At 43.0% G+C, this 27,238-nt stretch overlaps 1 protein-coding gene across 13 annotated transcripts in view; it reads left to right on the top strand.

Moving 5' to 3' along the window:
- Positions 1-27,238, top strand: part of macf1a (microtubule actin crosslinking factor 1a) — a 236,795-nt gene that overhangs the window by 108,311 nt on the left and 101,246 nt on the right. For all 13 annotated transcript variants that reach the window (XM_042434970.1, XM_042434975.1, XM_042434969.1 and 10 more), the window contains 14 exons: positions 1,885-1,974; positions 4,350-4,427; positions 5,958-6,050; positions 21,239-21,405; positions 21,813-21,925; positions 22,334-22,440; positions 22,818-22,937; positions 23,817-23,912; positions 24,444-24,571; positions 24,776-24,869; positions 25,395-25,549; positions 26,356-26,659; positions 26,814-26,942; positions 27,045-27,122. In XM_042434970.1, coding sequence (XP_042290904.1) covers positions 1,885-1,974; positions 4,350-4,427; positions 5,958-6,050; positions 21,239-21,405; positions 21,813-21,925; positions 22,334-22,440; positions 22,818-22,937; positions 23,817-23,912; positions 24,444-24,571; positions 24,776-24,869; positions 25,395-25,549; positions 26,356-26,659; positions 26,814-26,942; positions 27,045-27,122 — 1,752 coding nt within the window. The remainder of the gene's footprint in view (positions 1-1,884; positions 1,975-4,349; positions 4,428-5,957; positions 6,051-21,238; positions 21,406-21,812; positions 21,926-22,333; positions 22,441-22,817; positions 22,938-23,816; positions 23,913-24,443; positions 24,572-24,775; positions 24,870-25,394; positions 25,550-26,355; positions 26,660-26,813; positions 26,943-27,044; positions 27,123-27,238) is intronic.

The raw sequence follows: 27,238 nt of genomic DNA, 5'->3' as shown, positions 1-27,238 counted from the left end.
AAAAATAGATGGTGAGAGGAAGAAATGAGGGAAGGGTGGGAGGCATGTTGTTACTTTTGTTGCCGCAGTTTTAAGTTGGAGACAATTTTCAGCTTGTTTCAGATTTTTTCTTTAATTTGTTACACAGTTGGAGAGTGAGGAAGGCTTTACTCTCTCAGCCTACTAATGAGACTGTGTTGCCCTCTTGTGGTAAAAGGCGGTAGTACATGTTTTTGTCCTGAGGCCAGGACTGCAGCAAAACTTAGTCAGTGCAGGTGCAGCGTGAAGCAGGAAAATCACTGTAATGCAGGTGGACATGTGTCCTTGTTTGCCCGGCTGGCTCTGAAACATTGAAGCAACATTTTGGGTAAGAATGCCTGACGTTTGTTGCCTCCCAGCCTTTCCTGTCTCTCCGCTGTCTGATTTCTCATGAAGATAAATGCCCTTTAAAATGTTTAGAAAGAAAACTTTTCCATTGTTTCTGCCTGGTGTGGCTGTTTTTCTCCGCAGTTTTTTCATACTGCGTAAACTGATGAATTGGAAAGTAGTCAAGATAGAAGAAGAGCTGCCTCTATTTTTTCATCTGTAATGGAACAACTTGAGTGTTAATGTAAATGCATCGTTTGCAAATATTTTTCTGTTTTTTCTGTCCTAAAACAACAGTCAGGAGCCCGAATGAACACTGACACATGTTCTTCTTGTTGTAATCATTCCTGCTGTTCATACTGGACGTTAAGAGATCCTTTCATAACGCACTTTAACTTTAAATATAATCATATAAGTGATGAGGCATAAAATCCACAGCCTTCCTTCTGTGCAAAAGTAGTTAAAATTTTATTTGAAGCTAATATGAGGCTTCAGTTATCCAGTTTAGTCAAATCAAGTCAATAATCAATCATCTTTTTACTGCCTCTTTCTGTTACGACCCTTCTACTGCAGCTGAACAGGAAAACACTGTCTGTTGAGACACAAAGAGGGAGCCTTTAACTGTGGAAGATATCCACTTTATTAGACTAACTCAGATGACTGAAGCCTCCCATTATCTTCAGATAAACGTATCTGTGGATTTTGTCCCCCATCACTTAAATCATTTTAATAATTTAACTTTCCTGTCCTCTCAGAACATGAGACATTGCATCACACGTGTCACTCAAGGCATGATACGGGCGTATTATAATGATTAGTTGTGTTTTTATATTTTGATACTGTTTTCCTTTGCACAAGCAAGCAGCAAGTTTCCAGACATCATATTGTAGAAAATAAGGCCTCATGAGAAAAAACAAAATATGGATTTCAGTCAGTCTCATGCTGTTGTACATTTACTGCACATCTAAAGACCTGTGGTACATACAAAAAAAATAGAAAATACTAACTAAAATACACAATTTCTCAATAGTGCATAGAAGATAAGTCACTTCCTGTCTCTCTCTCTCTCTCTCTGAGTGTCCCACTTTCAAACAAAACAAGCAGTGATGCCGATCACACTGCTCCACTGGGCTGCTGAGTCACCATGCCAGCGGTCTCTGCTGGTGACAGCCCCCCACTACTCATCCCACCCATCCCCCCATCCCCCCACTCCATGCGGAGATGATGTCATGGCAACAGAGACAAGAGCCACAGCTGGTGCTCCGTCTCCGTTGGCCCGGCAACCGCTGTCACCGGCCCTGTCAGCTGAGGGGAAATCAGTCTGGCAGATGTCAACAGTGTTGAATCAACAGAGGGATGATTGGAGTGTGGAATTAACTTCCTGTCTTTCTGTTTTTCTCCCCATCCCCCCCTCTCTCATCTCTCTCTCCTCTTCATTCCTTTTCCTCCATCCCTCTCCCCCCCTGACCTTACTTCTTTGTCCTTCACCCCTCTCCATCCTCTCCCTCCTCTCTCTTCCCTTCTCTACCTCTCTTTAAGGTGAGGAAGCACATCACAGACCTGTACGAAGACCTGAGGGATGGACACAACCTGATTTCCTTGCTGGAGGTCCTCTCTGGTGTCACCCTGGTATGGATTTTTACCTCCCTTACACACACACATCCTCGCACACACTCATTTATTATTTCCTCACTAATTATCACACAATACGTATCACACACTCCTCCTCTGCTTCATCACACACACACCCCGTCACCCTCAGCTCAGTGCATCGTAATCCACAGAGTTCGGGATGAAACTTTTCCAGCTTAAAGTTTTTAAGACATTGAGGTGACTTTCCGCTCAAGGCCGACACATGATTAATGCCAAAGTTGAACAACCTGACATTTTTAGATTACCAGCATGTCACGTAACCAACAGTGATGCATTATTTGGAGCCTCAGTGGCTCAGTCCAGAGTGTTAGCGTTAATTCTGACAGACAGACCGGCTACAATGTGTCACAGGCTGGTTCAGCGGCAGACAGGTAGACTAACAGAGACAGACTGCTGAGTGTGGTCTGTTTAGACACACACACACACACACACACACAAACACATAGATATAAACCCTGCCCTCTGTGGGAAAGAGAAACTGACAGAACAATAGAAAGACAAAATAATTGTTTCATGGAAGAGGAGTGACTCATCAGTATGTTATCTTAACTTTATTTACAGGCGTTGACAAAACAATCTGTTGCTGTTCTGGAGCTTTTGATCGTATCACACAGGTTGTCGTGGACTTTCTGAGCACTTTCTTGTCCGTTTTGGCTCAAAAGTTGAGATTGAAGTTAATGTTTCCATCCTGACAATCAAATAGATCAGTCAGAAAGTCTGTTTAGTTGCTTTTCTGGAGCTTTCACTTGTGGCATACAACTTTTTCAGAGTTTTATCGTGGAATTTTAGGTGTTCAAATTCCCATTTTTCATAACATTTTCATCAATATTGGTTGGTTCACAATTATTTCCAGTGTTTTACAGTTTTACTCTACTTTGGTTCCTTGTTTATTTGGTTCTTACCCTCAAATCATCCAGTCCTCTTTCTCATACTACATCTTTTTTTTCCTTCTTCCTCTCTTTCTATCTCCCATTCCCTTCCTTCTGTTACCATAGCAACAGAAGAGCGGCCCCGCATTGAAAAGGGCATACGCCTTGCGGGCCCCCCCTCTCATCTTACTCAGAGGGGAGGATGAGGAGGAGGAAGGAGCTCAGGGAGTATGTTCGAAAACGAAAAAAACAACCCTCTCCCCCCTTCCCCACCGCCACCGCGCTCACTCTCTCACTTCTGACCTCTGACCCCTTCAGCTTTACCCCTCTGCCCCCTACAGGTGGAGCTGTGAGGCTGCATGAGAGTGCTGTGCCACTGACTTCCAAAACCGGGCTGTACATGTCACCATACAGTAGATAATGCTGTGGTTTTGTTTGTTTTTTGTATGACACAACACATACCATCATTCCTGTTGGGTGACAACATCCTAACTCCGGTTTCGGTGGTTTCGCTCTCTGGTTTAGATGTACGGAGGATCATCCATCAAAAAAAAATGTGGCCTTTCAGAGATTTTTCAGAGTTTTCACCCAACAGTGCTTTAGTGCTACGTTGCATGTATTGCACACAATAAAATATAGCTTATACTGTAAATCATATATATATATTTTTATCCATTTTGGCTCGATTTGCTATTTCAAAGATATAATAGTGGTTTGCTTATAAATCTACTGTTATATTTAATAAATGAAGGCAAAAAATAGTTCAAGAATGCAAATTCACACATATCTGTGAAATATTTTTTCCTCAAAGTAATTATTGGACCCAAAAAAACAGGAGCATGATGATAAAATATAAAACACTCCAGCGTGCAGCATGCGTAGTATTATTATACATAAACATGTAAACAGCTTTAAGTAAGTTATATATATATATACACACATATATCCTCTTCTCCTCTCTTCTCCTTCTGCTGTTTTGCTGATGTGATAATTAATCTCAAGTGTAACCCCTCTCTCCCAGCCTGGTGTGAACCTTCATCCTGCTCTGAACTCATGTATCTTTACAGCCAGAGTGTGAATGTATGTTTCTGTCTCTTTCTTTCTTTTCAACCGTATCTCTCCTCTCTCTAAAATCTATTTGTGAATAAAGGATGGAGTAAAGGAAAGGAAGAGAAGAATGGTTTGACATGAAATTTGCATTTTCCGTTCTAAACCAGCATGGTTTTGAGTCTGTTTTGCTCCACAGTTTTTGGCATGTCTTTAACAGCTACTGTTGAAGACAGCGCCCCCCCCCCCCCCTCCCCCCCAGAGGATCATTTCATGTCAATACAGCTGTGCTGAGTTTTTGACTTCACTGCACTGTGGATTGTATTCAGCTTTATTTAAACACACTGCTGCTTTTAGCATTTTGTCACTACAAAAAACTGAGAAATGAATCTGTTTACTCATTATTTTGTTTTTCTCTTCTGTCTTCTTTTCCAGCCCAGAGAAAAGGGGCGGATGAGATTTCATCGATTACAGAACGTCCAAATAGCGCTGGACTTCCTCAAACAGAGACAGGTATGCATGAAAACTGACAGACAGACATATCATTTCATCCTCAGTCATTATTTCAGAGTATTCCTTGTTGTGTTTTTATAATTGGATTGAGTGGAATCACACCAGAGGTCACTCACAAGTAGCTTATGATCCCATAAGATGAGTCAAAGAAGTCTAAATAAACAAGAGTACATCTATAGACATGACCTTTCACTCTGACTGAAATTAAACGGGCATTTTAACTATTTTATAGACAAAACGACTAATCGACAATGAAAATAATCATAGTTGTAGTTGCAGCCCTAAATTAAACCTTTATTGTAGCAAACATGGTGGATTTTTCTGTGCTCTTGGTCATTATTTATCTCATGTTGTGTTCAGAATGATTAAAAATATCTCAATATAAGTATTAGTCCAGACTGCAGTGTGGTGCATGTTGTTATGTACTGGAAGCATTTCCAGGATTTAGAAATCGCTCGCTATCAGGAGTCAGCATCTTTCTCTCTTTACCCATAAGGCCTTGTGTTTTGGGGTTGTTTATCTTAAGCCACACGACTCTTCTCTTTCTGGGTGTCTCGGTGTGTTAATTTGTGTGAAAACTATTTATAAGCTTCTCTGAACATGCCTGGTGTGAATGAACAACTTACTGATAGTTTAAACTTCCTGGTGCTTATTCTGTAGTTCTGTGCAGCAAATTCGACCGGTTTTGCAGAAGCAGAGGCTAAGCATGTGATTATAACTACTTATCATCCTGGGACCGGGCAGCTTCTCGTGCCAGATGGTCTGCTGCTGCAGTGGAGAGAGCTGCATTTTTAAAAATATATATATTTTTATTCATATTTTGCAGTAGATACAGGGCATTACAAACAGTAATAGCCCCTCCCACAACCTGTAACAACAGGAGAGTGAATGGTAAAAATAATAATAACAAAAATAAAAATGAATGAATACCGCACTCTTTATCCATCCTGTATCTGCAGTGAAGAGCTTCATCATACTGACTTATCTGCTTCCTCTCTCATACTGCATCTTTCATTGTTTCCTTCTCATCCTCCTCATCTCACCTCGCTGCCCTTCCTCCAAATTAATCTCTCTCTCACTTCAGACCGCAGCTCTCTCACTCCCTTAAACCTCCTCTTCCTCCGTATCTCTCCAGTCTGCCAAATTTCTGTCACTGCGTCAAACCGCTTGAACAACTTTGTGTTGTATCTCTTGTCTCGTTTCCTGGAGACAGCAGCAGCAGCAGCAGTGGCGGCGGCGGTGGAGAACTGACCTTTTCTTTTCTTTTCTATGGATCCTTTCTGAGTTCCACCGCAGGTCTAATTATACAGTATGTGTGACTGGGCTTGGCTAGAGGCAGCAGATTTAATAAGGTCTCAGAGACACATAATAGGCATGATAATTGGAAGACAGGTCATTTTACAACATGCACACACATGCAGAAATGAAGACAAGTTATGCATTTTCTTCTCAGTGGTCATACATGTATCAAAACAGGTTACTTTTGTAAAGAAACCAAACTAAAAAATCTTCTGTTTTCCCCATTTTCAGGTCAAACTTGTAAACATCAGGAACGATGACATCACAGACGGGAACCCCAAACTGACATTAGGTCTCATCTGGACCATCATCCTTCACTTCCAGGTCTGTGTCTTTATATGTTGTTCTGTAGCTTCTGCCTCTGTGTTTCCTGAGTTAAACCTGTATGCACTTACTCTATGATTTCTGGGCATCAAAAGCTGCTTTGATCCAGCCCCTAATTAAATAACACCTCTAATTGATTATGTAATAAAGACATTATGGCCGACATCGTTACTGTAGTCATTCAATCTGGATTTTGAGTAGATTTCAATGAAAACAAATGGCTGCAAATGTGGTGTTTATTTCTATGTTGCCCTGTAGTTACTTTGTGTCCAGCTGTAAGGATTTGAGTTATTATCACTACCAGGATGAGCTAAATTGTGTGTGTGTATATATATATATATATATGTATATATGTGTGCTGCCAAACCAGTGTAGGCTTATGTAACAGAGGAGGTTGTTTTTTCCATCGCTAGCTGGAAGTTTACTTCTGTTGAAGCTTTGATCCAGATTAATTCTGGATGTTTGAGACTGTTTCCTTTCCAGTATGTTTACTTCAGTCTGTACAGTGAGAACGTACAGACATCTGCTCAGCTTATTAACAGAAAACTCTGCAGTGACAAAAGGCAAAAGGTGTTTTTGTAGCTGCACTCATTGAAGTATTTTATGCAAGCGTTCAATGTGACTTTGTTCTAAAGTTTTTGTGCATATCTGTCTTTTATTTGCGTTGCTGGCTTTAGCGTGTCTCTGGGAGGCCCTTGCCGGAGGTCGTCCTCTACGACTCTGTATGACATTTTTGGCTGTTTGACAGCAAATGCATTAAAGCAGCACAGGAGGCAACATGTTCAAGTCCATGTCTTTCATATGAACCCTGATCCTGGGTTTACAGTGTGTTCCAGAGCTTCAGGCGTGCTGTATCTTTACTGTAGCGTTACTGTACAAGTGGAAGGAATAAACCATATATAAATAAATATAACAACTCTTATAGATTCCCTTTATCTAACAAGACATACTGTATACTACTATATCCGCAGTGATTAGCATATTCGCTAATAACAACCACTTACTGTATATGCAAAGTCTCAATAATTTCAGAAAAAAACACCGTCTGCATTGCAGCTGACAACCACTTTAGATGATCTTCAACTACAAGGTCTAAATGAAAAGCAGCTTCTCAACGCTGCATCGTTGAGAGGAAGTGTGATTATTATTTTGTTGGTGAAATAAATCTTGTCTAAAGGGCAGTGTGTTTAATCTAGACGGTCAGTCATTTCCTGATGTGGAATCATTTCCACCGTAGCCTGCAGATAGGGTTGTACTCCGTTCAAATCATTACAGCAGGACCCTAATTACCACTTGTTCCCAGTCACGCATGGCAGCTATGTTACACACAAGAGCAAATGAGTAAAAATTTGATTTCAGATATTATGGTCAGCAGCAACAGATGTAGTTGCTGCTGTCGACCACTAGACTGTGCTGTGACGTGACCCGCAGCAAGGTGACACTGCCAGACGGTTGCCATGGAAACAGTAGTGCATGACACCCCGGCAAACGATTCAGTGAGCGTGAGTCAGCAGAACATCTTGTTACACAGAGAGAGAGAGAGAGAGAGAGAGAGAGAGAGAGAGAGGAGGAGGAGGAGGAGGGATGAAGTGATGCAGAGATGATGGACAGGACGAGGGTTGAAACAGGCTGCAGGAGTTGTGGAGGACATAAATTGAAAGAGGGTTAAAAAAAAGCAGGGAGAAAGAGAGAGAGAGAGAGAGAGAGAGAGGGAATTGGCCCGCGCAGAGTAGCAAATGGTTTCAGTGTTTCCAGAGTTCATTAGGTTCAGGAGATGACGACACTTTTAAATTAGAGCTGCAGTGAGAAACTCCAGTCACACACACACACACACAGAGCTCTGTGTTCCTGCAGCATGTTAGCGGTTAGATCACTTTTTCTAAATGCATTCTGGTGTATCAGAGGGACCACGTGTGTATTCATGTTCCGCATATGTTCTGCATCATGTTATCCCTTCTAACTCCCAAACTCTATGCTATATGCTATATTAAGATTTCAACTCTTATCTTGAATATACAAGCAATATTGTTTTGCCTCTTGACTCAGTGTGATATTAATACAAAATACTAGTTTATATATCGACCAGCACTTGTCCAATCACAGCTCACAGTTGGAAATAAGTGTAAAGAAAGCTGCAGAAAGCTCTTAAAGCCGCTGCAGTGTTTGTTGTGGTTGACATGAGACAAATGTTCACTACGATATGTGGCCCAGATCACTAGAGTAATCTATAATTTCTACATTATTCCCACCGGCCTCTTTGGTCTAATGATCATGATGATGATTATGATGATGATGATGATGATGAGGAAGCCATTTCTGGAAACAAGCCTCCAGGTCTCTGTGACCGGGATGTGTATGTGCAAATGAGTGACTCACGGCACCAGCTAATTATAGGAACCCTCTCCCAGCTATCATTTTTCATTTGGGTCAAAGCTGTTGTTAGTTGTTAGTCATTATTTCACCAACACATCAAGTTACTCATGAGGTCTTTCTGTGTGGTAATCCTGCTTCCTCAGCAGTCCTGCTGAAACCAAACAGCTTTAAACTCAGACGTGATTTAGTCTCCTCAATGTATATGCAAATATCTGCCTTCCTGACAGCCGTGTTCTGTCTAGCACATGACTTAAAATGAATAAAGTGAAAGCATAAATCTCATCTGCAAGACTGTGACTGCATACTTGGCATTGTGAATGTTATGAATTACCACAGCTGTGATTGTCAGAGCAATTAAAAACACAGCTTTAACCCACCAGTAATGATAGAAATCTATCATAATCTGTCCTTGCTGTAGTTACTCCATTAAACCAGTAGGTGTCACCAGTAAGCTCAGTATTGAAGATGACCCGGCTCGTTGGAAGTCCCTGTCCTTGGGCACTCCTCCATGGATGTATAAAGAGAGCTCTTCATACATTAATGCACTGCTCCTGCTGCACCCTGTGGTTTGCTAAGCTAGCTGTATGCCAGCGCTAATGCCAAGTGAGTTCATTTTTTTGGGCCGATGAGGAAATTCATCATCGCCTCTCGGAGCTGCTGCGAGGCAGAATCAGCAGGTGGGGGCCGGTTCATTTGTGTCGTTCTTAAGTACTAACTTTATTGCATCAATCGATCACCATCTGTGTCAGTTATAACAGACTTCACTTCAGACTGTAGTGCCCATTTAAAGAAGTTAATTGCCATTAATTGAATATTGTTTTACAGTGCACTACACTGCAGAAAATACGCACATGTATGTTTTAAGCATTCCTCAGTGCTTAGATAGCTCCTAACCCAAGCTGTGGTAGTACCTTACTCGAGCTGTTTAGCTATATTGATATATTGCTCAAACCATTGATCAACTGTATGTAGCGATAGGTTATGTACAGTTCTTTAACGCCACCATTGAACACGCTGTTTGGAGCAGAAACAGGATCAGCATTAAGAAAAAAAGTATGGCCCATGTAGCTCTTGAAAAAAAATCTCCCTTTGTCTCCTCAACATTTATTACTCCTTCTCACATAACACAGTAACAGTTAGTCACAAGGTTTCTAAGCAACACAAATTAGGTTCAATTACTTTTTTTATGTTCAGTCTTTTATCGTTTGTGTTTATCAATTGTTTAATCTTGTTCAGTAATGTAAATAAGTCAGAGGTCTTTGAGTTCATTATAATATTTCCCCATATTCTGTCGTGCTAGCTTGGGGCAGCAATACAGCTGCATATGATTTTGTAGTTTTGTAGATTGCTGCTTTCAAGTGCTTGCATTGCCAGAAATATCTACAGCATAGTGAAGTGGGCCTTTCATCACTGTAATTGGTTTTTAACAGTGGTCGGTAGTGAAATAGTGTGTCTAAAGTTTGATTTCAAATTTACTTTTCAGATCAGCCTTGGGATGTAAGAACATGAAGGCTTAGCTTATTGAAGCTACTCTCGAGCTCAGCTGCGGCCCGACGAATTACGATCATTAAAATCAAGATCAATCTCTATGCATCAGTGCACATTATCGCCAAAAGAGCAACCAAATTTATGATCAGAAGAGCTTCTGACAGTCCAACATGCAGCGGCTGTGTCTTATGAAAAGCTGGCATGAGGTTCAGATGAACGTTGCAGTCTGATTAGCACAGCTCACGATGGCATGTAGCCACAGTCAAGGGATGAAAGCCTCGGGGACTTGATTAGCGCTTTTTTCCCATTGGTTCAAGCCCTTTGCGTGTGTGTGTGTGTTTGTGTGTATGGTGCTCTCTTATGGTTTCGGTTACTGGGAGAAGATGGATTACCGTTGCTTTCACCACATCAGAGTAAAGGCCTGTTAGTGGTTTTCCATCCATATCTGTCTCTGTGAAAACATTTTCCATACATGAGGCACTTACTGTATATGCAGAGTAGCTCATACGTCTGCAGCGTTGGTGCCAATTGGTGACGAATCCTCTTCTCCTGCAGTGTTAGAGCTATACTGTACAGGATCACATGCACTGTCTGGGCTGTGTTATTTAACTTGTGTGCAGTGATGGTGGGTGGAAACCTATAGGAACTGTTTAAGATTGTAGCTACAGGCCTTTTAAATGTGTTGGACGGTGTAGGAGGTGAGTTAGATATGTGACATGTTGGGAAGACAATGTGGATCAAATTTTCCATCTTGGCTGCAACTAATGGTACTTCCCATTGTTGATTAATCTTTTAACTTTTTCCAGAGTAATTGTTCAGTCTCTAAAATGTCAGAAAATGATAAGAATCACAACTTCAGAAAGATGATATCTGTCAGATTAACAGTCCAAAACCCAAAGATACAATTTACAATGATGACAGAGAGAACAGCAGAAACAATGATTGCTTTTTAGTTGGCAGTTTTGCTTGATATATGACTTCAACTATTTAATTATCAATATTTTTTGTCAGTCAAGCAATCGACTAATTGTTTCAGCACAGCACTAACTGTATATTTGATGGGAAAGAGCTATTTTTGGCCAATCCAGTGGATTAAATGCCTGTAAAATCCAGGTAATTCATCATTTTTATGCCGAAATCCTGTGAATTCAATATTACTTTAAAACTCCAGCTCATTTGTTTTCAGAAATACAACCAGTAGGTGTGTGTACCCCTGTTTACTCCCCCCTCAGCTTTTGATCCTTTCACAGCTTTGGTCCGTTCCCTCCTCTTTTTCTTCTGTCCTTTACAACTTCCTCTTAATTCCCTCAAATCTCTTCACTCGCTCTCTTTCTCCCTCTGCCTTCCCTTTTCACCTCAGAACCATTCATAACCTGTAGCTTGCTGGGCAGATGGAGATTGGAGGGAATAGATGGAGAGAGAGAGAGAGAGAGAGAGAGAGAGAGAGAGAGGCAGATTGAAGTGCTTTCCTGTTTCTCATTTTGGAGAAACGAGACGCAAGTCTCATTTAGATTTGATTTCTTTCCTGCTCGCTGTTTTTTCCCTGTTCCTGTTGCAGCCTGTCATTCAAGGAAGCTTTTGGGTCAAGTGTGTGTGCAAATGTGTGTTTGTGGCATAGAAAACTGCTCACTAACAGCCGAGTGAGAGAGCTAGAAAGACACAGAGAGAGAGAGTGTGAGAGGGAGAGTGAGGGCAGGAGTAACAAGGAAGCGGATAGGAGGAGGAGGAGAGCCAAGGAGGGGAGGGGTGGATTGTGAGAGTGAGAGAGAGCGAGCAGAAGAGAGTGTGAAGCTGCAGCAGCCGGGAGATAAAAGCTTTTCTCTCCCTCTGCCGGCGTCTGCGAGCGAGGGATAAAGCGGAGCAGCGAAGCAAGCCGTGGGAGAGACGAATCCAGGCTGCCTGCTGTCACTGGAGCTCCCGGCTTCCCCTGATCAGCAGGCCTCAAACCACAAACGCACAGCCAGGACAAGACACACTGGTGTACACGTATGCAGAAGGGCTCGCACACAGCTGACCAGGGGACCGCCCATCCTTGAAGGCACAAACACACGCTCACACTCTCTCTTGGACAGCCACACACTTGCTGTTTCTCTAGCTTCCACCGTATCAATTGGATCAATCCAGCCACGCTTGTCTGACGGAGACACAGCCTCCTTTTTAGCAGGAGACGCCCTGTATTGCCTGGTTTTGCTCCCTGCATGTCTTTGTTTTTAAAGGGGACATGCGTGCCGACCCTTGTCCTTACCTCCGCCGCCGTGCTGCGTGAAGTTCAGGACCGCTCTTCAGTGGACACTCAATCCTTGTTGGCTCTGTTCCAGATAAACATCTGTACGCGAACTAGGTCTGCTACTCGAACTGAGGACCGATCTCTTGCTCCCTTCCTCCTCTTCTGCTTCAGAGTCCAGCTCCTACCCCAGATGCATCCTCCTAATTAGATCAAGTGGACATGTGGAGCTATTAAGAGACGAAAAAGGCACCAGAGAGGAAAGACGACAAAAACGAGAGCCTTCTTTTTTCTTCCTTTTTTTTTTGCCTCAGTGTAAGACATGGTCTAAATACCCCCCACCTCCTGCAAACTGTGGATTTTGTCAGGCTGTTGCATCGTCGCACTGCACCACCTGATGAAGGGGAAGCTTCCCTGAGTAACTGGCAGACTGACAGCAGAACACAGGAGGTTTATGATTGGACAGTATCGGAACACAATTCTCAGCCAACTCTGGTCATCAGGGAGTCTGACATTGAGGTGGGGGGGAATCTTTACACTGGTATCCAGGGGACAGTCATGTGATGCTAAGCTGTCTGGGAAGCTTAAGGTGGAGTCTGTCTGCTTTCGGTTGCCTATAGATTCAGACTGGCTCCTTACTTCTGGTCTACACTGAGATGATTTCACAGGTATCCGGCTGCTCTGGACAAGAAAATCTCATCAATGGGAGAAATTAACACCAGCAATTTTGGATTCCAACATATTGACAACAACAGGAACACACACACACACAGAGGCTGGAAGGATTGACACATCACATGAGCTTAATGAGCAGGATAAATCGTGGGAGGATGACAAGGAGAAGCATTGGGGCGGGAAGCCGATGCTCTGATTGAGTATTTAGCAAGCTGTCAGAGTATTGGCTGAATCTCACAGCAATCTGTGGCAGCATTGGCTGACTGCACACTATCTCTCACCCACAACCAATCTGGACGCTGTGCTGCCTCGACAGAATGAGACACCGAGCTCGCCGTTACTACGAGAGGCATCGACAGCATCACCGTTAATACTATTTCCACTAGGACTACCATGACAGATAGGATTTCTACGATCTCTGTTGTGGGGTTTGACCTACGCTACGGATTTTACTTCTCTCCTTTCTCACTGCAATAACATTACCACAGTAGAGAGGAGCATCATTAATTCATGAGCTCAGATAGCTGCTGGATCTGAGTGTAGATAGAGCTCCCGGATCGCAGCAACACCTTAAGCTGACAACAAATCTTAGCGATACTTTGTGGTTTATTGGACACGGAAGAAGGAACCTGGATGGAATAGCAACAGGCGATGTTTGAATTCATTGAATAGCAGTCACTACTCTTATTCAAAGGAATTATAATATTGAATCGAAGAGTGACATCGGACTTCTTGAGATTCCAGCACTCATAGAAATCCTGCAAACACATTCACAGACTTTCACACTTGCATACATGCAGTGCGTGTGTGACGCTGGACTGCAATACCTTCTTCTCTCTCCCACACTCATCATCCTTCTTGACATATTGCCTTACACTGGGTAACAGCTCACCTGCCAGAAGCACAGTGATAAATCAGGCGCCTGACCCTAACCGAATTTATTTTCTTCTCTCGTGTGGCTCTGCTGACATAACTGTGTCCTTGTGTCCTTGACTGCGACCACAAATCTTCTGGGATCAAGAAAACAGACCAAGTAAAGCAGCCAGCCGCCTGCACATACACATACACTCTTAAACAGCAGGGAGAGCAGGGCTACCCACTGAATTGCCTGAGTGCAAGTCAGGTGAGGTGAAGGAAAGCGGAAGGACGTGGGGGGGGAGTTGGGGGGGGCGACTGAGACACGTCAGTCTGCAGCTGCCTGCCCCGTGACCACACCAATAACTGCCTGAGGAAAAGACTGACTTTCCTCTTCTCTCCTTCAGTGACAGCTCATCCATCCATTTTTATATTCATCTGGTGTTATTTAAGGCAAAATGGAGCTCAACTTGCTCTTCTTAACTTTATATCTCTCACAGGTGACAGATTGATGAAGGAGCTGTCAGTCATTCGCCAGCCTATCTGAATATTTCCTCTTCAGTGTCTGTCTTTAGAAGGATGGGATTTTGCTCCTAAACAACTGCAAAGCTAAATGAACATTAAATTGGCGTCTCCGATGGATTAACTGCCTGTTTTTTCTGTGGTTTGCTTTTTTTTTTTTAAATCCATTGTTCTCTCTCATCATAAAAGAGATGGGGAACTCCATGGGTTGTGTCAGGCCTCCTCGGGAGGGGGAACTCGGTGGAGCCCCACCACTTTCACCAAAGAAACGCCTACGTTTCAGACGTAAGCACAAGGGCAAAAAGAGCAGGAAAGGCGAGGTAGGACAGGATTACTTTGGACGAAAAAGAAGCCACGAGCTCGATGAAAGAGAGGAAGAGGATGACGATGATGAGGAAAAGGGAGCGATTGTAGAAACGGTAGATTCAGATTTTAGCAACATAGCTAGGACTCCTATAACAGTGCCTGATGCCCAGTTTATTCATTCCAAAACAAATCTGCACAGCAATACTCTTTCGCCTGGCTCTGTGAGTGCCACTGTTGGGGGCCTATTGGGCAACAGAATACTTGAAGTGTCCCCCAATCCCAGCCCAGCCTGGAGGGGGGTCTTCTGCCTTCCAGGGGAGGAAGACACTGTTAGTGCCATCATAGATGTCTCCAGCATCCCAAGCCAAACCACCACCACTTCCCCGGTCAACACAGCCGCAGCCCTGGGCAGTACCACCCCAGGTGGAGGAAGGGTCTGTCGCGTAAGGGAGAAAGTCCAAGGGGTCCTCGAGAAACCCTGGATACTCCGACAAAAGAAGGAGAAAAAAGACAAGGGGACAGTAGAGAAAGAGGAAAAAGGGGACGGTGGGGACAAAGGACAAGCAGCAGAGACATTAAGGGCGACACCTTCAGAGAGGGAGCGCAAAGGTGTGGTCCATATCCGAGAGGTGGACGGTAAGCTTTGCGTGGTGAGGACAGTGTACCCCAGTGACTATGGCTCTCCAGTGTGGAGGGGTGAAAGTGACAGTGAGGTGGAGGTGCACAAAGAGCCCCCTACCCCGTCTCCTGTCACGGGAAATATTCTCAAAGTCCAACTGTCTGAGGAGGACAAAAGTAGAGCCGCAATGTTTGGAGGGGATTTCTTCATGTCCAACCAAATGCAACTTCAGGAGACCATGGATGTCAGAGGATTTAGCTTGGACACTCGGGGTCGTGCACAAGAGCGGTCGTCTATCTTGGAGTCAGGCTATGCCAGTGACCTGCCACTGACCTCTCCAGAAACAGCGGGCACCACTCCCAGTCAGACAGACTGGGGAGGGCTGACCAGTAGCTCATCAGAGAGACTGGACTCCATGATAGAGAGTCCTCTGCAACAGGCAACTGTAAAATACCTGCCACAGGTTTGCCTTTATCTATCTCTGTCTCTGTCATCCAGACACCAAATCCTTTAGCTAACTCTCTCAAATCTTTTATCTTTATCCTGTTCTTGATTAGTGCTACAGTACAACAATTAATTGCCTAATCCAGTGGCCCCAACCTCCTCAGCCACTGACTAGAACCAGGTCTTCAGACATTTGCTACCAGGAAACAATATGATTACGCAAAAAATGGTCCAAAAAGGTTGAGGAACCCTGGATTAATCTATTAATTGCTTGACAGAAAGTTAATTAACAATTATTGTAATGCATTAACCATCTTTTATCAAAGGAAATGTCAAGTATTTGTTGTTTTCAGCCTCTAAAATGTGAGGATTTGCAGTTTTTCATCATTATTAATTGAGTATTATTGGGTTTTAGACTGCTGGTTGGACAAAACAAGCAATCTGAACACATTACCCCTGAGGGTGCCTTTGTTGTCTTTTGTATACCATGCTTGTGGTCGTGAAGGGTTATATATATGTGTGTGTTGTTATCAGCTCTTGAAAGGCGCTGTGCCTTTCTCTCCGTTCCCCCCGCCTCTGTCCCCAGAGCCTAATCAACGCAGAACAGACTGTCTCTCCATCCTTCTTCCCCAATATCCTTCTTCCCTCCCTCCCTTTCTTGTCTTTCCATTGCTTGTTAGTTTCCTCACACCGCACACACACTCGATCGACGCTGACGTCTGTTAGAATGTGAGAGACAGACAGGCAGAGCGTTTGTGTGTATGTGTGAAGGAAGGGTCATTGCATCAAATGACAGGGTTTCCTCTAGCTGAAAACTGAAACTTGTCATTTCCTACCCAGCAAAGAATATAACTGTTTTTGTCCGTCTAGCGCTGGTGGTTGTGGTTGAAAAAGGTTAAGGTTGTTTAGGACTAAGCAAGGGTGAGATCGGTTCATTTAACATTATTACAACTCTATTCTGTTGGAGATTTACATTGTAGTGTTTCTACATGACATTTTGACTGTTTGTTTGTTTGCTGCTACACAAATCTAGCAGTTTGTTGCCTAGTCGCAAACTACCCGCCGGTAGGGCTGGATGTCATTTGAAAGTTTTAGATACTGGTGTCAATACGATACAAGAGTTTTGGTACTGATAGCCAAACTTACACACATTTTTACTTAAGAACCCAAACTTTAAATGTTATATAGCCGCACATGTATTTTGTTATGATAAATTAAAACTGGCAAAACTTTGATTTCCATTAGGTCAAAGAATAATAAAGATCCTGAATCTTACTGTACATTTAATGCCAGCTTTTGATATTTTATGCGCAGTACCACAGACACAATTTGGTACGATATGGACCAAAAAAGTGTTGAGGTTACCATCCCAACCTGCTATGGCACTTAAGTAAATCATTGTCAAGAAGCGTCTGTGGTACAGTGCCTCATATCTGTGCCAAGTTGATTGTTTTTTGAGGGTTTTCCATCCATTACTCTTGTTGATAGCCGGCCAGATATAAATGGGAAATTGGCTTCTTTGTCCCTTCTCTGTTTGTATCAATTTACAACAATCAACCAGAGAGGAATCCATAAGCATTACATCACCGACGGAGGCTTCAAAAGTCGATGCAATTCACCCACAAAGTATGTTGTGTTTTGAGTAGAGGGTGTGACTCTTAATTTATCATGACTGAAAGCTCTTGATCTCAGTGTTTTGCAAAGCGGTATCTAGATGGACCTCAGCTTATTACGGTCCTGTTCAGTTTATGTTTGTACCGGATGTGTTTATATTTGGCTTACAGGAGTTGGGGCTCAGTTGCAAGAATGATGTGGGCGAAAGCATTAAACTTACAGCTGTTAAGCTCTTCTGCGCCTTGAAAATGAAAAGTCTGCTGCATCCACTGCAGTAACACAGCGACTGACAGGTGATTTTCACGACAGCTGCCACAGTTTGTTTAGTCCTCCAACACATGATGAAGGCAGTACAGTAATGTTGTGCGGCACAGCAGGTGACGTCATGTTAGGTTCGGTTAAGTGCTACATCTCTCATTTGATGCTGAGTCATGGAAAAAAAACACAAACACACACTGATACCGGTAGATCCCAGCTCCACAGAGATCCATGCTTAAGAGGGTTTTTTTTTTTACTGGGTAGAAATAATCAATACTCCTGGCTTGTCTGTGTTCCTGTGTCATGGGAGCGGTGTGTGTGTACGTGTCAGGATGTCTATGTGTTGGGTTTAAAGTGCAGCTGTCCTTTGTGTGTGGGTGTGTGTGATACCCTTCTCTGCATAAAAAAGGATTTGAAATGCGCATTCATCAGTGAGACGGCTGCTTCGTTCAGCCTCAAGGGGATTCCTACCCACATTAAAAACCACCACTCAGATGTCTGAAGCTATCCAGCGATCCATCACTTGTCTATCTATCCTTCATCCACCCTTCATTGTTAAGGACTTTAAAACCAGAGGTTTAGAGAGGCACATTATGTTTTAAGTGCCAATAAAACAATCAAACCGTATTTTTTTCTGCTTTTATCTTCTCCTGTCCATCCTCCATTTTCCTCTCATTGTTATCTCCTCCCTCCCTCCCTCCATCCCTCGTTCTCCCTCCATCACCCCGCAAACTTCAAAGAGGCCATGTTTCTAAAAGAGGGCCGAACCAGAGCCCCGGGGGGGGCTGCTGGTGGATCATAGATGTATGTGACTGCATCACAGCTCCACTGAACTGCTGCTCGCTCTTATCTCACTCATATGTCTCTTTGTGTTTCTGCTCGTGTGCTTGTATGAGTCAGACTTGCACATGAACAATTATGCTGCACATATCATATCATGCAGAGGATGTACAACTGCAGAGAGAAGTGAAAACTTAACACAATGATAGGCATGTCACGTGACTGGTGCTTTGATCTGTTTTTGCATGCGTAGCCTATACTTACTGTAAACTATAATCAGTCTACGTGGAAATTAGTATCTGTCATATTCACACATACAGTATTATTGCATTGTTTGTTGTCTGAATGGGTGCATTAACTGAGTCTTATGGCCAGTAAAGTGCATGTGAAAGTTTACCTGGTCACATAGTCATTCATTCATTCATTCATTTAACGAAGCAGGAAGTCTAGTTGTGCGGTAAATGTTATTAGTTTGTTGTTGTTGTTGTCAGATCACTAATTATCAGTATCATATGAACAGAAATAAAGGGAAGGTTGATTACCTTTTGGATAGTATGACAGGGGGACTGTCTTGTTATTGGCTCTAAAGCTACAAGTTAGAGCTTCAGAGGAGTCAGTCGAGTTAATTAAACACTTGTTTTTTTCGCCTGTGTTTGCTAGCAGGCTAATTTAGCAAAGCAGCTGCTGTGAGTTTGACATGCTCTAATGACTACACACATTGTTCGCTCCAGCCTAATGCATAACCTTGTGCGCAAGTCATACATAGACAACAACAAGACAACTACTGTACCACAGGTCGTGTTCGAATCGTCTGAAAACCCTTTCTCATATATTAATAAATAAATGGCAGATGTGCAGAAAACAGCGGATGTATGAGACACTGTTGCAGGGACAGTGTGGGCCCTCTGTGCAGATGCAGCCCTCACACACACACAGAGAGTGCTGTATCAATATTCAGCCGGAGGATTAGATGCTCGGTATTTCTCTGCAAAGGAGGTCGTAGATGCATACAGAGAGACGGAGCTCTGCGGGAAAACACACAGCAGAATCCGCATTGTTGTCGACTCCCCGTCAAGTCACAGATTCCGTTGCGCGTCTCTGTTTGCTCGTCGTAATGTGTGTGTGTGCTCAATGAGACGCTGGTAGAAATGTCAACACTTTAAGGATAGATGGATGTGTGCTGATAGTCATGTAGTGTTCAGAGGGAGTGTCTGGTGCCTGGAGTCGACTGCAGCGAGCGTCCACAGCTCTGTGCCAGAAACGTTTACCTATTTTAACTTTATGTTAACATTTTTGGGAGTGAGGTGTCCTCATTAATGCAGCACAGTTTTAGAACTGTGTTTTTTTTTGTATGTATGTGGGCATGCAGTCGTCTTTTTTAATGAATGTGGACTTGAACAGATTGTGAAGCTGGTATCTATGCAGTATGTTTTTGCAAGTTACCCCCTCTCCTCCGTGGTCGAGCCTGCTCGCCTTTTTCATCTCTTTTCCCTTCTCTCCCTCCCCCTCCTCGTCTTTTTGGCTGTTGCTGCAGTCTCCTGGCACAACACTGGACCTTCATAGTGCTCTACATTAGCAGCAGGGAGAGACACAGAAAGACAGCGAGAGAGGGGAGGAGTGCAGGACAACGAGTGAGGGAAGGAGGGATGAATACTGATGACAATAACGGCAGCCAAGCACAGTTACCGCAAATATATCACTCTGCCTTTGTCACTGTAGACAGATGGACCTAAAAAAAGAGCAAATTGAGAAGAAGAAGAAGAAGGATGCAGCAGAGGAGGGAAAACGGCCAAAGTGGTCATGTAGCTCAGTGGGGGAAAACACATAAATAAAGCAGCTGTCAAGTCTCCATGGAAGCTCAACTTCTCCTTCAAATGCACCCCAAGTAAACATGCACTGTACATGTATAACAGCGCCCAGCAAAAGGCATCAGTTGCCTTTGTGTTTACAAGTATAATTTGTCCCAGATCAACATATACTATCATACAAGTCAGAAAGTTTAAATGAAAAATTAAAGGATAGATTCAGGTTTGTCTTAAAACAGTTGCCCATAGGAACAATAAAACAGGTTTTGCTTGCTGTAATCATTCTTTGTGTTCTAAAATAAGAAAAAACACCGAAAATCTGCTCCTGAAAAACTGGCTGATGCTAAAAAATCAAAACAATTTTAAGGCTAGTTGGTATCTTAAGTCCCTGGCTGAGAAAATAACAGATTTTAAAGGCGTATCCATGTTTGGTATCAGTACACTGTTGGTGGAAAGAACTATTAAGTATTAGAAGGCAGAGCAGATTGATCAGCATCTGAAGCAGAACAGATGAAAGAACAGGAGAAAGTGATGAGACAGTTGGAGGGTGGGGGAGACAGAGGGAGATGAAGGAGAGAGGAGGCAGGCGAGGAGAGGAGACGTGTCGCGGGCAGGCAGCTAATGAGCGGGCTAGACTGCGGACGGATGGAGGAAATGGAATTAAAAAAAAAACGAGCCATTAATATCTAATTTCATAAATTAACTGATTCAGATACATGTTTCACTCACACACACACACACACACACACATATTGAGAGTTAATTGCCAGGAAGACAAATGGAGGTTTGGAAGGGGAGACGACAGGTCGGATCAAATTGACATAAACCTCTCCGGAGAGTTTGCGTCCGTGAGAAAAGGAGTCGGATATTTCTGCAGACTCACCGTGGCTGCAGCTGTGACTGTATGTCAGAGTAAAAAAAGCTCATTTTGTCTGCTGTATGTTACGATGATGAGACTGGTGTGGAGCTAGTGAGCACGCTGTGATAGGATGTAATAAATGGAGCAAGATCTAGAAAGCATAAAGCTGAATTCCAAAGATTTCATGCGTGGATGCTTGATTTCATAGAAGAGACTCGGTTTGTTTCAGCACATCTGGCAACACAACTTAACAGAGGATTACTGTTCTCTCTCTTTTTTCCCCAGTATTTTGTTTTTCTGATAGCAATTCTGAAGACGGGATATCCCAATACTAACTTCTTCTCTCTCTCTTATTTTTCCATCCAGATTTCAGAGATCTATGTGAGCGGAGAGTCAGGCGACCTCACAGCCAAAGAGAAACTGTTATTATGGAGCCAGCAGGCGACAGAAGGCTACCCCGGCCTCCGCTGTGTCAACTTCACCTCATCCTGGAGCGACGGACGCATGTTCAACGCTCTGCTGCACAGATACAGGTTAGAGGACTGTATTCAGAGTTAGATACCGGTAGTCCATTAGCATGCAACGCCTTTCTCAGTGACACTCCCAGCTGAAATAGAGAAAAATCCTCCAATGAAGGTTCACTAAGCTGACACAGAACTACGCAGATAAACCCAGGAGTGTGCTCAAGATGACACTACATGAATATTTATTCAGAGGGATTTAATACCAGTTTAACATGAGATATTTCAACACATGACGTGACAAAATATTTCAATTGCAACGGTGTTCAGGACTTTTCTGAAGGCTCTGTAGGCTTGTGTACACTGCACACACAATAGAAGCAGAAGCTGGTAAATAGATACAGCAGATTAGAGGCTGTATAGACAGACACAAATACACAAAACACACCGACACGTCCCCCTCTGTTTGTGTTCTCCAGGCCAGACCTGATCGACATGGAGGTGGTGTCACGGCAGAGTAACCGTGAGAACCTCGAGCAGGCCTTCGAGATCGCCGAGTCGTTAGGGGTGACCAGACTGCTGGATGCCGAGGGTGAGACTGTTTATCTGAATAAATGAACTGTCTGATAAACTGTCAGGCTGAGAGTTACAATGTTATGATACTTCACATTTTAATAAATGAGCTTTGTCTAATGAGCTTCTACTGTACTCATGGATTCCTCACTTAAAAAAGGTCAATAGCTACATATTATTTATGCTGCTCGGGAAGCTTTTTTGTCTGTTTATGTCCCAATATAAGAACATGCCTCATGTTTTTAATTGTTTTTCATTTTAATTGTCCATATTTTCTGTATACCCTCTATATGGCTCCATATTTTGTATTTGAAAGATAAAAATATAGTTTTCTAGTGGTTTGAATGTCCAGTTGTTGTCACATCTGTACATTTATTATTCTTGCAGCTATTTATTCTTTAACATCTCTCATTCTCTCTCTGGTCAGACGTTGATGTTCCATCTCCAGATGAGAAGTCGGTCATCACCTACGTCTCCTCCATCTATGATGCCTTCCCCAAAATCCCAGAGGGAGGAGAGGGCATCGCCGCACACGTATGTCACTTTCACCCATTTACACCATTTTTACTGTGCATTCATTTATCATTTTAACCTAATGGTTAGTGGAATTTCCTACAACACTCACATTGTTGTTTGTACTTTGTACTTTGCAGATGTTAAACTCCCATTTTATTTGCTAGTCAAGTGTGCAGCTCCACAAGTAATGACCTGGAACTTTCAAATAATGATGCAATTAATTTAACAGTGGTCTGATGATTTATAATAAATAATTTTTTATAAAAATGTTGTACAATGTCTTTTACCATATTTGAGGCAGCCTGTTAATTTGTTATGTATCATTTCCCACCATGAAGTCACTGCTTCTCATCTTCGCCTCTCTCTCCTCCCTCTCTTCTCTCCTCCATCGTCAGGAGGTGGACCACCGCTGGTCAGAGTATCAGTCCAGGTTCACCTCTTTGCTCCAGTGGAGCCGCCAGCATACGGCCCTCATGGCCAACAAGAACTTCCCTCAAAATCCTGTGGAACTCAAGGTGAGCGCTCATACTCCTGTCTTGTCGACTGTTACTTTTATTACCTTTATTAACATTTAGTTAGTTGAGTTAATTAGTAATTAGTCTTCAAGTTTATGTTCACATAAGCAAATTAATGCACAAAGAATAAAAGAAAGGTCAAGGGAAAGACACTCATTCTCTTTAGTAACGTTCAGTAACCCTCAAAACAGCAAATATTTCCCACCTAATCTTGTGAAAATTTATGACCTACAGATGTGCTGTATGTTTATTATCTTGTGTGCTGTAATTCAGCAACATGAATACAGGCGTTTCTCACAAATGTATTCAGCCGTGGTGAGAATCTTGTATCTATATTCATCTTATTTCTCAGCTTTATCTCTACAGCCTCTCCAGCATGCAGCCTGGAAGAAAGGGAGCTGACAAGCAATTTCTGTAAAACCTTGAGAGAATAAATAAAGTGACAGAGAGGGGAGGGAGGGAAGGAGGAAGGGAGGGAGGAAGGGAGGGAGGGAGGGAGAGGGAAAATGGATGATGTCAGACACTGGTTTTTAGTGAGCAAAAAAGAGAGTGAAGAATTCAGATGAAAAGGAGAATAAATGAATCACAGGTGAATTAAGGGAATCAGTTAGTTTGCAGATGTAAGGCTGAGGGAGGAAGGGAATGATGGAAATAATGGTTGACACAAAAGAGAAGAGAGAGAAAAGGAAGAAGTCAGATACATGGCTTGAGATGTCTGTAGAGAAACTGACTGCTGAACGTCCTTGGAGAGATACTGTGATTACAAAGCTTTTACTTCTGATAACAGGTATTGACTTTGTGTCTGACCTTAAACAAGGCTCGTGTCAATATTGACCCCATAGTGTTCATCAATAACTAACTGTGTCTCTCCTTCTTCAGGCACTTTACAACGAGTACGTCCATTTCAAAGAGACAGAGATCCCCGCGAAGGAGAGGGAGAAAGGTCACGTCGAACACCTCTACAAACTGCTGGAGGTAAGCGTGAACAGGAAGAAGGAGGGAGGGACGGAAGGAGGAGGAGAAACACGAAGGAAAGGAAGAGAGGACAAGGGGGGGGAAATGAGTCAGAAGTTGACCAAGATTTGGCAGCATGCGCAGGGCTCATTGTGCATCATGGGGTTGAGCTCAGGGGCATTATGAGCATGTCAACGAGAGACAGAAATAGAAGGTTTGCTTACCGTTGCGCGATTTTAGTCATACATCTGTTTCCCGAAGCCAAGCGATCGCCACCGTCGCTCTGTTATCAATGCGGCAGATTGTTTAATTGAACACAAACGCATGATAGTCGATAATAGTTCCTCCTTTATTCCCACTCAGCTGATGTTACCAGAGTGTTTGTCTGCGGTGTGACTTATGATCGCTCGGAAATATAACCGCTGATGTAATGGAGTCATTTAATGGAGTTTGTTAGTGCGTTTTACGGTACGGTATGTGCACTTGCACTGAAGCATGATGGGATGTTGGGTGTATATTCAGCCGCTGTGTGTGTGTGTGTGTGTTTTCTAGGTGTGGATAGAGTTTGGTCGTATTAAGCTTCCTCAGGGCCTCCATCCCAATGACCTGGAGGAGGAGTGGGGCAAACTAATCCTGGAGATGCTGGAGAGAGAGAAGGCTCTACGGCCTGCGGTGGAGAGGTACACACAAGCACACACACACACACACACACACACACACACAAATCCATTAAAATGTCTACTTTCAACAGGATGTACATAATTAAATTGAAAATGCTGATGTAACTCCTTGTACTCAATTTCCCATCATGTCTGATTTTCAATGAGATGCCTGTTTAACCTTTGTCCTTGTGTGTGTGTGCGTGTGTGTGTGTGTTTTTTCAGGCTAGAGCTGCTGCTTCAGAGAGCCAATAAGATCCAGAACATGGCTCTGGACTGTGAGGAGAAACTCACCCTCGCTAAGAACACGTTACAGGCTGTGAGTCCTGAAACCTCTTTGATCTAACACCCCTTTTAATTTCCTCACACACACACAGACACATGCACACATGCGGAGTAAATCATTTGACACGGTAATTTAAAATGTGTTAATGTGTTTAAGCTGTAAAAGCGAGCGCCCTTCTGAGACAATAAATATTTACTCACCACTTTCCCCTGCTTTCTGCAAACACACCCTCTCTTTCCTCTGCATGTTCTTTTTCCCCGATCATCCTCTTTAAGGAAGAGAGTTTAGTCAAAATAGTGATGCTCAACAGGTTTTTCAGCTACTACAGTGTTGTAACCCCCATTTGTGATATTCTTACTTTTACTATATTAATCCTTCTGATATTTGCTGCAGCTTTGTCCTACTTTCCTCATAAGACCTACTTAGGTTTTAATGTATTATTTTACTGAGCCCGTGCCTGGGGATACACTAAACCTCAGTGCACCATACCTTAGTAAAGAAAGAACAAAGCAAACAAACAAAAAATCTGATCAAACCGTGCAATCCTCCGTTGTCCAGGATATGTCTCGAGTAGAGAGCGGCGAGCCGGTGCAGTGTGAGAGAGAACTGGCCTGTTACCTGCAGGACTGCGAGTCTCTGATCAGACAACTCAACCAGGAGCTCAAAGTCCTCCGAGATGAGAAATACTACCAGGTGGAGCAGCTGGTGTTCAGGTGAGTCTGTTGGTGTTGAATCTGTAGAGGTTAAGGTTAGTGTGGCGGTGATTCTGCCCTGAATAAAGGGTTCAACTTTTATCAAAGTGGTCCTTGTATACTTAATTAGTATAATAAAGACAATTTAGTTTAATAACTGGGAGTACAAACGGCTCATTACACTTCATTAAACTGTTGGTCAACAAGTTGCTTTGCTTTTGCCATTAAATCCTATAATTATCTGTTAATGTGTTTCACCTTCTATTGTTTATCAAGTGTATTAAAATCCTCTGATATAAATCAAAAATGAAAAAAAAGAGAATCCCCGTCTTGTAGCTCATCTGCATGCTACTCCACCAGTTTTAACATAACATTATTATGTTATGAATCTTACTCAAATAGCCATTTTGAAAGGCTGTGATTGTTTGATGCCCTTTTAATGAGGGACTGCAAATATAACCTTATCAGACAATCTACATTCTAATAGGAGCACATCTCTCAAGATAATTAAATAATCTGGAAAAAATGTATCATCTGACCTTTTGAGCATTTTTTCCCCCTCAAATGTCATAAGAAGTCAGCAATCTGCCCTTTATTAATTCCCCTATGATTTAAGCATTTAGAGCAAGATGGTGAGACAGTTATCTGCTCCATTAGACAGATGAATGCACATTTAAAAGCATATATCTTATGATTTTAATGCATTCCTGCTCTCATAGTCGGAGACAGCTGCTTCCTCCATGTATCACTGTATGTCTGGGGAAATTAAATCAAGGAAAAGAATAAGTCTCCCCTCTAGTAAATATATATATTTGTCTCATCACCAGAGTTTCCTGCCTTCAAGAGGAGCTGGTCTCCCTCAGACTGCAGTGCTCCAGCGTCTACAGGAAAGGCCACTTCACCCAGGCCCTGGGGAGCACCGTGACAGAGCAGACCAGCCAGCGAGCCACTGACAGCGGCCTGTCACTGGGCCAGACCTTGCTGGGAGCTGTGGGTGCTGTGGGAGCTGTCGGCGCCGCGCTCCTGCGGCGGCCCATGGCCCGCTCTCAGCTCGTGGCCATGTCTTCATCGGAGGACGAAGGCAGCCTGAGGTTCATCTATGAGCTGCTCGGATGGGTGGAGGAGACACAGGTTAGTCGCTGTAGCATTTAAATTATAGATATTTAAGAGAAATCACTTTTTATTACAGACTTGTTTGCACCTTTGCTCCAAAAAAAGTGAAAGTAGTTTCCCAAACTGTATTTATTTTGACCCTCATGTCAACCTTGGTTTCTGCGTGTTTCAGGAGCTGTTGGAGCGTGCCGAATGGGGAGCAGATCTTCCTTCTGTAGAAAACAACCTCCAAGAGCACAATAACATACACACTGCAGTCGAGGAGCTAATGAGCAGTCTGCAGGAGGCACGCAACTACGAGGTACACAAACATTACACTCGCATGAACACATGCTGCACACACACAGAGGTTTTCTGCAGAGAGCTGCGGTTTGTAATGAAGTGTTTACTTTCCTCTCTTAAGGCTAAAGTCTCTCCCAACTTCAAGAGCAATTACTCTGAAACCCTGGCCAAGCTGGAGCACCAATACTGCAAACTACTGGTCAGTCTCAGATCAAGAAGGGGTTGTGTGTGTGTGTGTGTATATATATGTGTGTGTGTGTGTGTGTGTGTGTGTGGAAACGTACTTCTTTGTTTCCCTTTCCTCAGTTAATCCCA

The sequence above is a fragment of the Thunnus maccoyii genome, chromosome 15 (genome assembly GCF_910596095.1).
Source record: "Thunnus maccoyii chromosome 15, fThuMac1.1, whole genome shotgun sequence".
NCBI lineage: Eukaryota > Metazoa > Chordata > Actinopteri > Scombriformes > Scombridae > Thunnus > Thunnus maccoyii.
Note: the sequence above shows the minus strand (reverse complement) of the source record. Positions and strands in the feature narration are given on the sequence as shown.